This window comes from Pseudophryne corroboree, chromosome 1 (genome assembly GCF_028390025.1).
Source record: "Pseudophryne corroboree isolate aPseCor3 chromosome 1, aPseCor3.hap2, whole genome shotgun sequence".
In the NCBI taxonomy this organism is placed as follows: Eukaryota; Metazoa; Chordata; class Amphibia; order Anura; family Myobatrachidae; genus Pseudophryne; species Pseudophryne corroboree.
The window spans coordinates 352,723,090-352,736,164 of record NC_086444.1 but is presented as its reverse complement, the minus strand read 5'-3'; the positions used below and the strand labels follow the sequence as shown (position 1 = coordinate 352,736,164).

General features: G+C 46.8%; 1 protein-coding gene across 6 annotated transcripts in view; it reads right to left on the bottom strand.

Moving 5' to 3' along the window:
* The window catches only part of TXNRD2 (thioredoxin reductase 2), a 336,976-nt gene that overhangs the window by 87,848 nt on the left and 236,053 nt on the right, over positions 1–13,075 (bottom strand). For 5 of the 6 annotated variants that reach the window (XM_063964739.1, XM_063964742.1, XM_063964745.1 and 2 more), the window contains exons 14-15: positions 7,027–7,119; positions 2,019–2,090 (exon numbers count right to left, since the gene is read on the bottom strand). In XM_063964739.1, the coding sequence (XP_063820809.1) occupies positions 2,019–2,090; positions 7,027–7,119 (165 nt within the window). The remainder of the gene's footprint in view (positions 1–2,018; positions 2,091–7,026; positions 7,120–13,075) is intronic. The other variant, XM_063964743.1, reaches the window with a different exon arrangement.

The following is a 13,075-nucleotide window of genomic DNA, read 5'->3' as shown; positions in this document are numbered from 1 at the left end:
TAAGGAATTCCTCAGTAACCTATTAAGCTTAGAGTAGGAGTTAGCTTAACTTCTAGTGCAGTGTTTCTCAAACTTAATGCTCAGGACCCTATAAGTCCACGTCTGCAGACCCCCCTCCCCTTCCAAGAGCCGATGTACAGGAGCAGTCATTAACATCTGTCACATTACTGTGCATCCATCCGCAACTGCTACATCCTAACCATCCAGCCTGGTCTGTGAAACTGGGAGGGAGATTTATCAAAAGCTTGGAGAGATAAAGTACCAACCAAGCAGCTCCTGACTGGTTGGTTGGTGACATACAGGGGCAGATTGGTTGGTACTTTATCTCTCTCCAAGCTTTGATAACTCTTCCCCCGTGGACTGTGGGGCCAAGTTTGAGAAACACTGATCTAAAGTGTGGATATTTCACTAGTCGTTATCAAGCCACATATTACAACGGTCAACATTTGACACTGCTCTGTAAAAGGAATCGGTATTAATTCACTGTTGTAACAGTCGGAATGCTGGCTGTCGGGATTCTGGCGTAGGTCTCCTGGACCTTTCGGAGTTCCGACGTGCCTATCACAGCCTTTCGGAGTTCCGACGTGCCTATCACAGTTTTTCAGAGTTCCAACGGGTGTCGGGATTCCGGCTGCAGAGATCCCAACAGCCTGCATATTCAACGCATCCCCTGTAACATCAACAGTTGGCAAAGGCTAATATAGAGATTACCACACCAATGCTATTGCTCCTTAATAATAAGAGATAACACTACACCACCAAACAAAAATCATGTAAGGCAGGAAGAGAGAGGTGTTCTAACTGATCAGCCATAGGGGGTTTACAGTGCGAAACACAACTGCAGCTGACTTTAGGAGAATTATGTAGGGTATAGTCTTCACGCTAGGCTGTTTTAGAAGGTTGCTGTGCCCTGCTCTATTTTCAAATGCACCCTACCCTTTACCAGCGCCCTGCTGAAACAGCCTGCCCTGTGCTGTCGCGTGAACAGATGCTGTGGGCATGGCCACGGCACCTATTCACATTAAGGGGAGAGTTTGGGCACACACCCAAGATGTGACGCCATGGCTGGTCATGCCCCCAAGATGTGACGCCAAGAGGGCTGCACCGTCCCCAGTGTCATGGGCTGGGTCATGCCTTCTACTCGGCTGGCCATGCCTCCATTTCAGACTTGCACCCCAAAAGGTCCGTACCATAGCGCATTGCCCGTATCCTGGCAGGAACACTGGGGTGGCCATATACTTAGGTTATGGTGGCTAATGTGGTTGATTTCGACCAAATTAGGTCAAGACCGAAGTGTATACAGTACGTCCGATCAGGAGACAATCCTATCCAACCAAAATACCACAAAAATGGATCCGTTCAACAGGATGGAGATCCAGTCAGTGATGCACCAGTGTATGTACGGCATCACTGGCCTAACATTGCGAGAGAAAATTAGTGTTTAAATGGATATAGGCTGAGATTTAGCAAAGCTTGGAGAGCGATAAAGTATCAATTAATCTGCTCTTAACTATAATTTTACAGGCTGTGTCTGAATAAAGACAGAAGCTGCTTGGATGGTGCTTTATATCTCTCTAAGCTTTGATAAAGGTCTCCCCTTTAAGGCCCATACACACTAGACAGTAAAAGATCTGGCACAGAAGGGCCAATCTGAGCGAGATCTTTTACTTTCTCGTCCAGTGTGTACACTCAATGTCATTAACAATGCGCGCTCCCGCGCATCGCTAACGCCCCCCTCCCTCATCCGAACATGTACAGACGAGGGAGGTCCTCGTTAGCGACAGCCATCTCATGGGCGTCATTCTTACCCGCCGTCGCTCCCTTCCCCGTCCTCATCGGCAAGTGTGTATGCACTTGCCGATGCCAGCACCCCGCCGCCAATATCGGCGTCGGCATGGCTAGTGTGTATGGGCCTTTAAGCCTTGCAAACAGGTAAACCCACAAGATATGTGGCAGATCTAACAAATAAGACACATGCACAGATCTGTCTGTGTATGGGTGGTTTTGAAGTCTCTTACCTTAATATAACATTGAGACGCAGCTCTGCCAGCCACTGTGTATTCCAAAGGTTTGTAAAAAGCATGGAAGACCTAAAGTAAAATAACAAAAAAATGAAATAAGTATGATAATAAGAGTCTGCATGTGCGTCCTATTCGCATAGCAATGCGAATATGATGTATTTTCATGGAAAAATTTGCAAGTCAAGACGCATGGTGTGACTATAAGTAAGGGGGCACATCTGTATGTAATATGTACAGACATTTGGGCAAAGGTGTATATATTACTTATTATTTCTCTACCATCTAAAATGCAATTGTTTATTTTTCTATCACGAATCTTTAAGATGCCCAGCGCTAACGGACCTGTTAGCTCACTCATGCCAGCCATCTCCTGCTACGTAGCATATTCAGGCAAGATGTATGAGGACACGTCTGCTAAAGGTTCTTAAAATAGCTTATTAAATATCGAGACTGATGCTTAAATTTACTTTTAATTATATTAAGTACATTTTAACTCTGTTCCTCTTCTGTGTATTACCCTTCTGCATCAACTCACCGATGCATTCTTATTTTCCATTGGTCAAAGCTGTGCTGCAGCTCATTAGCTGTCAGCTGTCTCACCAGCTCCATCGTTTTCTTCTTTACCTCAGTAACTGATGTAAAACGGGTTTCCTTGAGTACAGATTTGACTCTGGCAAGTATAGAGAGTGTTCTACCACAGCAATCTGTTGCTCGGTCAAAAACTGCTACACGGAGAGAGCTGTGTGGGCTGGTGTGTTGTACTTATGGAGGATGAAACCTTTTTTCCAAAACGCTGGCCTTTCTTCTGATTCTTTCCCGCAAAGTTTCTAGAACATTTTTGTAGTGATGTTGACTCACTGTTGCTCTGTATGGTACCCAGTCTGACAAACTAACACCCTTAGTTTGGATTTGCTTTGATGTGCTTTCTACATTTTTGGTGATGATGGGGTATTCCAGTGCATAGCCTAGCGTCTTGTCTCAGGATCATACTGCAAAATTCATGTTACATCACAGGTAATAACGTTATCTACAGAATGTGAATCCCCTTGAAATGTTCCAAAATGTCTGTACAAATTTGATTTTCTTTCTGCTCGGCAATGAGAAGCCTTGGAACCATCTTTTGTCATGTTAAGTAAGATCTTGATGCAAAACTTGCCTAGCATTTTCTTTGTCAATGTTTACCATTTTCTGCTATCATTTGGATGCTGAGACGACTGTCAATTAGAACAATTTACTCAGTTTTTTCCACATTTTATTTGTTTTTGATATGCAAGACCTTCCAGGATGCTCATCATCTTCTACATCCTCACAACCATAACGAAATCTTTTTTGCCACTCAAACACGTGTACGTGACATACAATCTGCCCCGTAAGCCTCGGTTAGTATACGGAAAGATTTAGTGGGGGTTTTGTTCATTTATCTAAAAATTGAAAGTTAACATGTTGCTCTACTTTTGAACTAAGCATTTTTAATAACGCATGGGAAAAGTAAAAACTTCTTCAAATGCTGTGTGACAGCAAACTATCTGTGCTAAGCAGTTTTGGGATAGTCTAAGGTCAATGTTCCCGCACTCCCATTTAACTCACGCAGTATAGGTTATTTTTTTACAAGTACTGTCTTATTTATAATAGCTACACCTTGTACAGTACTAAGCTAAACTTTGTAATAAATGAAAACGTAGAACAAATTAAGAATGGATTACAGAGCATAAATGTGCAAATTCCCAGCGATTGAGGTGCTGAATGTAAGAATTCGTGTGGGCGCTTGCTTCAAAACTGCATAATGCAGCAAAAATTTGTATAAACTAAATATAAAGGAGTATTTGGAGCAGTTATCACTGAGGTATTGCACTCAATGATAATAAATCAATTTCACTCTTACTAGGTTTGTTCCTTTCCGCAGAGGGTTTTAACTATCATGCATTCCTAAAATGATAGCTGAGAATAGACAATATCTGAGAGATATACCAACGACATAGAGTATTTCATCACTCCTCACTTAACCTGAAATTGTGAACATGAAAACCACATTAGATGTGCTTTGTACTTTGAAGGCAACTCCAAAGTGATCGGGCCATTTCTGGTTCATTGAGAAAAGAAGAATATACAAGAATTAGCCTGTGGGTAGTTGGGAGTGCAGTGCTGCTACAGGCGGCATAATTCCCCACCAACCATTTGTACTGTGTCCTCTTCACTCTGCCCGAGGTTCTGTGCAGATCTGGATAGCCTCATCTTGGTTGTCGGGAAGAAGTCACACAGCCCCCCGCAGCTATAGCTCAGTCACAGACTGTATCCGCGTGTCAATCATGCAGATGGAGGAGGTGGGGGGAGAGGGCTGGATAGATGACATTTTTGTCATATGTAACCATGCAGGTGGTGTTAACACACTTAAAGATTAATGAGCGACTCATAAGTGGAAAAAATTATAATAGCAGCACTGGCAGCATTTATTCCCGCAAATGCAGTCAGCTGCTGAATGCTGGGACACTTATCTACAACATCTGCTATGATACATCGCAAGATAGAATTTCAGGCCAGAAGAGTGATGCTTTGCTGGTTTTTTGTTTTTTTTCACACAAAATTGATTTGAATTAGGAAGTTCACATTTTCCAGCTAAATTTACCATGGTATTTTACCATCTCTACTGGAATTCAATTTGTATTATGATTATACTAACCATCACTGATATACTGGCCGCAGTTAACGAGACATACAACACTCGCTAAAGGGGTTATGTCCTCCTTTCAGTATTTAACAACAGTGGTAAGCTTAGCTTACTGCTGTTTGTCACATTACTGCATGCGCCATCTACAGAAGGTGAGAGCGGTACAATTCCCATGGAGACCCAGTACACCCTTTCCGGCTTCAGCCATGCCTTCCAGACACTTCCGGATCCCCACCGGGTTGAAGAGTCATGCACATACACAGATGGCAATGTCAAGCTGCCAGCAACAGAGCGGAGGATGCCACTGAGTAAAAGGACGTTGCCAGGCCTTGCCGGAGAGGTAAGTGATGTTAAATACCAATGGCATATTCATTAATATCACTGCGATACTAAATGAAATATGCCGCTGGTATTAAGATTCATTGTTAACTGGGGCCCACTGTACACTAACAACCAAACAGACTATTAAAGTGGAGACCATAAATTAACACTTTATAATTCAACACTTCATCCCCATAGCATAAGAATAGAAAAGGAAAGAAGAACATCTAAGAAATCGCCTCTTTTGTGGAGGAATAACAATCCAGTTTAAGAAAATTGTTTGTTTTGAATCACACATGTAAGTACTTCTTTACATTCCCAAGATGTCACGGGCAATAAATGTGAGTGAGTGTGTATGTGGTGTCAAGCATGGCCACAGAAATGTTGGGGCAGCTTTATTTTAAAGCTTGGCGAGATAAAGTGCAGAGAGATATGTTGGGTACACACTAATAGATAAATTGTCCGTTCCATTGAACGTACAATATATTTGTAGTGCATCGGCGGGTGTATAAACCAGATAGGTCTTTGAACGACGTTGTTCACAGACATATCTCGTTGGTCCTACAGCACAGTCGATGCCAATTAGTGTGGCCAATCCCAGGATCGGCGGGATCCCGGGATTTAGGCCTAAAATAGGCTGTGATTCAGTCTCGGGATTGGAAGGCCCAATCCTGGGGATTGCGGGATTAGGCGGCCCTTTAATGTTAGGCAGCATTGAGCTTTCTGAGGACGCTCAACGCTGCCCGGCTCCCTCCTCCCCCGGCGCAACGCAACCTCTGACTGTGAGGTCACGCTGTGCAGTCACCTGCCGCTGAGGCTGCTGGTAAGGCGGCCGTCACCCGCCGCCTCCTCCCGGATGCCCCTGCTGTCACCGCGGCTGAAGGAAGATCCTCTCCCACCCGCCCCAACAGTTTGGTGAGTTGATTTATCTGCAGGGTGGGAGGGGAGGGGCGGTGCGAGACTGGCACACACACAGGAAGAAAGCCAATCCCGGGTATCCTGGGATTGACCATTTTTCAATCCCGATACCTGGGATTGAAAAAATGGCCCAGGATTGGCCTCCCTAATGCCAATATATCTTGCAGATATATCGGCATGTCTGGCTGTGCATGAGGCATTGAATGGGAGCAGCATTTGGAAGGCATGCTGTTCCTTGTAGTGCCAATGGGAGATCCTGGGGGTGGCTCCCTGGTAAGTTAGCTCTCAGTCTGGAACTGTTTTAGTAATGGCCTTTATTATGAGGCATACTGTGACAAATTACATGGCCCAATGTGGGCACTGCTATCAAGTAGTTAGGACTGCTGTATCAGAGAAGCCGTGACATGGCCAGCAGCTAAACATGTGTTTGCAAACATTTGTGACGAATTCTCTGAATTTTATTACCAGATAGATTCAGGGATGGTTACAGGTAATTTTCAGTGTGCGGAAGGGAATTTGGGGGTGGGGATTTGCACCCCCCTTCCTCTTTGTTTGTTTGTCTGTGACCCCTCCCCCTTCCAGCACCTGATATATAATTATCTCCAGGTATGATTGAGCAGCTTCCAAATTGTTTGTCTGCTTGTGTGTACAGGCGGCCCGCTGACCACCCGTACAATCGCTGCAAGGACAGACATCACAACGGGGTGGGCAAATTCAAATGCCTGCCCAGTTGTGACATCAGGGTAGACTGTATATGTTCAATATGCTGGCTGTCAGGATACCAACGCCAGAATCCCGACAGCTGGCAATGCAAACACCTGCGCAACAGCGCTATTCCCACTTGTGGGTGTCCACGCCACCGAGCTTGTGAGGGAACTCTTTGCGCTCGCCCCGCTGCCGGCATACTGGCGGATGGGATGCCGATGTTGGTATATTCACGGCCGGCATCCAGTAAATCCCACTGAATCCCGGGCAGACACATCCACCGGCCGATTGGTAAGTGTGTACGATTACCAAATCTGCCCCTAAGAATAACAACAACAACAATAATAATAAATAATAAAAAAAGAAGTGGTCTATAAAGAGAACACATATAAACACCTCAATAGCATCCTCCCCATGGAAATCTGTGGCATCTTCCTCAGACAGGCCAACACAGCCATATTCCAGAGGGGTGAACACTGTAGTGGGTACCTGCAATGAAAATTTGTCAGCAATTAAGCAAAACAGCTATGCCCATCCACTACCAACCTCAGGGCACTGGGGAAGGTAGCTCCACTCTGCAACACAAATTGTATCCAGTAAATATTTTAGGTGTGATATTATGCTACCAATATTTAATACATTTTTAATAAAAAAAATTAAAAAATGTGTGTATATATATATATATATATATATATATATATATATCTATATCAAACAATTATGTCGGCACTCACTTCATTGACCACTGAGAAATTTGCTCGGGTGCCCTCCATGAGACTACGAAGACTCAACAATGCACACACCAACGGGCGGCACTCACAAGACTTGCTGGCAAGAATAATCAGACGGACAGCGTCTCTAAGTTCGACGTTTCAGTCGTTAGACTTTTTTCAAGAACAAGTGTACAGTGACAAAAAATAAGATTTTACTTACCGGTAAATCTATTTCTCGTAGTCCGTAGTGGATGCTGGGGACTCCGTAAGGACCATGGGGAATAGACGGGCTCCGCAGGAGACATGGGCACTTTAAGAAAGAATTTAGATTCTGGTGTCCCTCCTCCAGACCTCAGTTAGAGAAACTGTGCCCGGAAGAGCTGACAGTACAAGGAAAGGATTTTGGTAATCCAGGGTAAGACTCATACCAGCCACACCAATCACACCGTATAACTTGTGATAACTTTACCCAGTTAACAGTATGAACAACAACAACAGAGCATCAGATAAACCCTGATGCAACTATAACTTAACCCTTATTTAAGCAATAACTATATACAAGCATTGCAGAAAAAGTCCGCACTTGGGACGGGCGCCCAGCATCCACTACGGACTACGAGAAATAGATTTACCGGTAAGTAAAATCTTATTTTCTCTAACGTCCTAGTGGATGCTGGGGACTCCGTAAGGACCATGGGGATTATACCAAAGCTCCCAAACGGGCGGGAGAGTGCGGATGACTCTGCAGCACCGAATGAGCAAACACAAGGTCCTCCTGAGCCAGGGTATCAAACTTGTAGAACTTTGCAAAGGTGTTTGAACCTGACCAAGTAGCCGCTCGGCAAAGCTGTAATGCCGAGACCCCTCGGGCAGCCGCCCAAGAAGAGCCCACCTTCCTTGTGGAATGGGCCTTAACTGATTTAGGCAGCGGCAACCCAGCCGCAGAATGAGCCTGCTGAATCGTGTTACAGATCCAGCGAGCAATAGTTTGCTTTGAAGCAGGCGCCCCAAGCTTATTGGAAGCATACAGGATAAACAAAGATTCTGTTTTCCTGACCTTAGCCGTTCTGGCTACATAACCTTCAAAGCCCTGACCACATCCAGTGACTCGGAATCCTCCAAGTCAGTAGTAGCCACAGGCACCACAATAGGTTGGTTTATATGAAAGGATGAAACCACTTTCGGCAGAAATTGTGGGCGGGTCCGCAATTCTGCTCTATCCGCATGGAAAACCAGATAAGGGCTTTTATGTGACAAAGCCGCCAATTCTGACACACGCTTAGCCGAAGCCAAGGCTAATAGCATGACCACCTTCCACGTGAGATATTTCAATTCCACCGTTTTGAGTGGTTCAAACCAGTGTGATTTCAGGAAACTCAACACCACGTTAAGATCCCAAGGTGCCACTGGAGGCACAAAAGGGGGCTGAATATGCAGCACTCCCTTTACAAACGTCTGAACTTCAGGCAGAGAAGCCAGTTCTTTTTTTAAAGAAAATGGATAAGGCCGAAATCTGAACCTTAATGGAACCCAATTTAAGGCCCAAAGTCACTCCCGACTGTAGGAAGTGAAGGAAACGGCCCAGCTGGAATTCCTCCGTAGGGGCATTCCTGGCCTCACACCAAGTCACATATTTTCTCCATATACGGTGATAATGTTGAGCCGTCACATCCTTCCTAGCCTTTATCAGCGTAGGAATAACTTCATCCGGAATGCCTTTTTCTGTTAGGATCCGGCGTTCAACCGCCATGCCGTCAAACGCAGCCGCGGTAAGTCTTGGAACAGACAGGGCCCCTGTTGCAACAAGTCCTGTCTTAGAGGCAGAGGCCATGGGTCCTCTGTGAGCATTTCTTGCAGATCTGGATACCAAGTCCTTCTTGGCCAGTCCGGAACAATGAGTATTGTTCTCACTCCTCTTTTTCTTATGATTCTCAGCACCTTTGGTATGAGAGGAAGAGGAGGAAATACATAGACCGACTGGAACACCCACGGCGTCACCAGTGCGTCCACAGCTATCGCCTGAGGGTCTCTTGACCTGGCGCAATACTTCTGTAGCTTTTTGTTGAGGCGGGATGCCATCATGTCCACCTGTGGCAGCTCCCACCGACTTGCAACCTGCGCAAAGACTTCTTGATGAAGTCCCCATTCTCCCAGGTGGAGGTCGTGCCTGCTGAGGAAGTCTGCTTCCCAGTTGTCCACTCCCGGAATGAACACTGCTGACAGTGCGCTTACGTGATTCTCCGCCCAGCGAAGAATTCTGGTGGCTTCTGCCATCGCCACCCTGCTCCTTGTGCCGCCTTGGCGGTTTACATGAGCCACTGCGGTGATGTTGTCCGACTGAATCAGAACCGGGTGGTCGCGAAGTAGGGACTCCGCTTGGTGTAGGGCGTTGTATATGGCCCTTAGTTCCAGGATGTTGATGTGGAGGCAAGTCTCCTGACTTGACCACAGACCCTGGAAATTTCTTCCCTGTGTGACTGCCCCCCACCCTCAGAGGCTTGCATCCGTGGTCACCAGGACCCAGTCCTGAATGCCGAATCTGCGGCCCTCGAGGAGGTGAGCACTCTGCAGCCACCACAGGAGAGACACCCTGGCCCTGGGGGATAGGGTGATTAACCGATGCATCTGAAGATGTGATCCGGACCATTTGTCCAGTACTTCCCATTGAAAGGTCCTCGCATGGAACCTGCCGAAGGGAATGGCCTCGTATGATGCCACCATCTTTCCCAGGACTCGCGTGCAGTGATGCACCGACACCTGTTTTGGTTTCAATAGGTTTCTGACCAGTGTCATGAGCTCTTGAGCCTTCTCTATCGGGAGGTAAAACCTCTTCTGGTCTGTGTCCAGAATCATGCCCAGGAAGGGCAGACGAGTCGTAGGAATCAACTGCGACTTTGGAATATTTAGAATCCAGCCGTGTTGCCGTAACACTTCCAGAGAGCGTGCTACGCCGATCAGCAACTGCTCTCTGGACCTCGCCTTTATGAGGAGATCGTCCAAGTATGGGATAATTGTGACCCCTTGCTTCCGCAGGAGTACCATCATTTCTGCCATTACCTTGGTAAATATTCTCGGTGCCGTGGAGAGACCAAACGGCAACGTCTGAAATTGGTAATGACAATCCTGTACCACAAACCTGAGGTACGCCTGATGAGGTGGATAAATGGGGACATGAAGGTATGCATCCTTTATGTCCAGAGACACCATAAAATCCCCCCCTTCTAGGCTTGCGATGACCGCTCTGAGCGATTCCATCTTGAACTTGAACCTTTTCAGGTATATGTTCAGGGATTTTAAATTCAATATGGGTCTGACCGAACCGTCCGGTTTCTGTACCACAAACATGGTCGAATAATAACCCTTTCCTCGTTGAAGGAGGGGAACCTTGACCACCACCTGTTGAAGATACAATTTGTGAATTGCAGCTAACACTATTTCCCTCTCTAAGGGGGAAGCTGGCAGGGCCGATTTGAGGTATCGGTGAGGGGGCATCTCTTCGAATTCCAGCTTGTATCCCTGAGACACAATATCTATTGCCCAGGGATCCACCTGTGAGTGAACCCACTTGTGGCTGGGCCTGGCTCCGCCTGTGGAGCCCCAGCGTCATGCGGTGGATTTAGTAGAGGCCAGGGAGGACTTCTGTTCTTGGGAACTAGCTGTGTTGTGCAGCTTCTTTCCTCTGCCCCTGCCTCTGGCAAGAAAGGACGCACCTCGGACTTTCTTGCCTTTTTGTGATCGAAAGGACTGCATTTGGTAATACGGTGCTTTCTTAGGCTGTGAGGAAACATATGGCAAAAAATTTGACTTTCCAGCAGTAGCTGTGGAGACCAGGTCCGAGAGACCCTCCCCAAACAATTCCTCACCCTTGTAAGGTAAAACCTCCATGTGCCTTTTTGAGTCGGCATCACCTGTCCATTGCCGAGTCCACAGGACCCTTCTGGCAGAAATTGACATTGCATTTATTCTAGAGCCCAGTAGGCTAATGTCTCTTTGAGCATCTCTCATATATAGGACAGCGTCTTTTATATGCCCCAGGGTCATTAATATAGTATCCTTGTCTAAGGTATCAAGTTCCTCAGATAAGGTATCCGTCCATGCTGCTACAGCACTACACACCCACGCCGACGCAATTGCCGGCCTTAGTAAAGTACCTGAATGTGTATAAATGGACTTCAGGGTACCCTCTTGCTTTCTATCCGCAGCATCTTTTAGGGTGGCCGTATCCTGTGACGGCAGGGCTACCCTCTTGGATAAGCGTGTTAAAGCTTTGTCCACCCTAGGGGAGGATTCCCAGCGTAACCTGTCCGTTGGCAGGAAGGGATACGCCATAAGCATCCGTTTGGAAATCTGCAGTTTTTTATCTGGAGATTCCCAAGCCTTTTCACATAACTCATTTAGCTCGTGTGAAGGGGGAAAGGTCACCACCAACCTTTTTTCCCCATACATATGAACCCTCTTGTCAGGGACTGGGGTTTCCTCTGTGATATGCAACACATCCTTAATTGCTATAATCATATAACGGATGGATTTAGCCAATTTAGGCTGTAACTTTGCTTCATCGTAATCGACACTGGAGTCAGAATCCATGTCGGTATCTGTGTCAACAATCTGGGATAGTGGGCGCTTCTGAGACCCTGACGGCCTCTGCGACATAGGATTAGGCACGGCTGAGACTCTGACTGTCTTAAGGTTTCAGCTTTATCCAACCTTTTATGCAAGGAATTAACATTATCATTTAAAACCTTCCACATATCCATCCAATCAGGTGTTGGCGCCGTCGGCGGAGACACCACTTTCATTTGCTCCCGCTCTGTTTCCACATAGCCTTCCTCGTCAAACATGTCGACACAAGCGTACCGACACCACACACACAGGGGATGCTCTTTTTGAAGACAGTTCCCCCACAAGGCCCTTTAGAGAGACAGAGAGAGAGTATGCCAGCACACACCCCAGCGCTATATAACCCAGGAATCACACAGTAACTTAGTGTTAACCCAGTAGCCGCTGTAATAATGATTTTTGCGCCTAATTATGTGCCCCCCCTCTCTTTTTTACCCTCTTCTACCGTGTATCTGCAGGGGAGAGCCTGGGTAGCTACCTCTCAGCGGAGCTGTGGAGAAAAAATGGCGCTGGTGAGTGCTGAGGAAGAAGCCCCGCCCCCCTCAGCGGCGGGCTTCTGTCCCGCGTTTATGTAAAATATTATGGCGGGGGCTCATACATATATACAGTGCCCAACTGTATATATGTCAAACTTTTGCCAAGAGGTCCTAATTGCTGCCCAGGGCGCCCCCCCCTGCGCCCTGCACCCTACAGTGACCGGAGTATGTGGGTGTAGTGTGGGAGCAATGGCGCACAGCTGCAGTGCTGTGCGCTACCTCAGTGAAGACTGGAGTCTTCTGCCGCCAATTTCGAAGTCTTCTTGCTTCTTTCACCCGGCTTCTGTCTTCCGGCTCTGCGAGGGGGACGGCGGCGCGGCTCCGGGATCGGACGACGAGGGTGAGATCCTGTGTACGATCCCTCTGGAGCTAATGGTGTCCAGTAGCCTAAGAAGCAGGACCTATCTGCAGAGAGTAGGGCTGCTTCTCTCCCCTCAGTCCCACGATGCAGGGAGTCTGTTGCCAGCAGAGCTCCCTGAAAATAAAAAAAACCTAAACAAAATACTTTCTTACAGCAAGCTCAGGAGAGCTCACTGAACAGCACCCAGCTCGTCCGGGCACAGATTCAAACTGAGG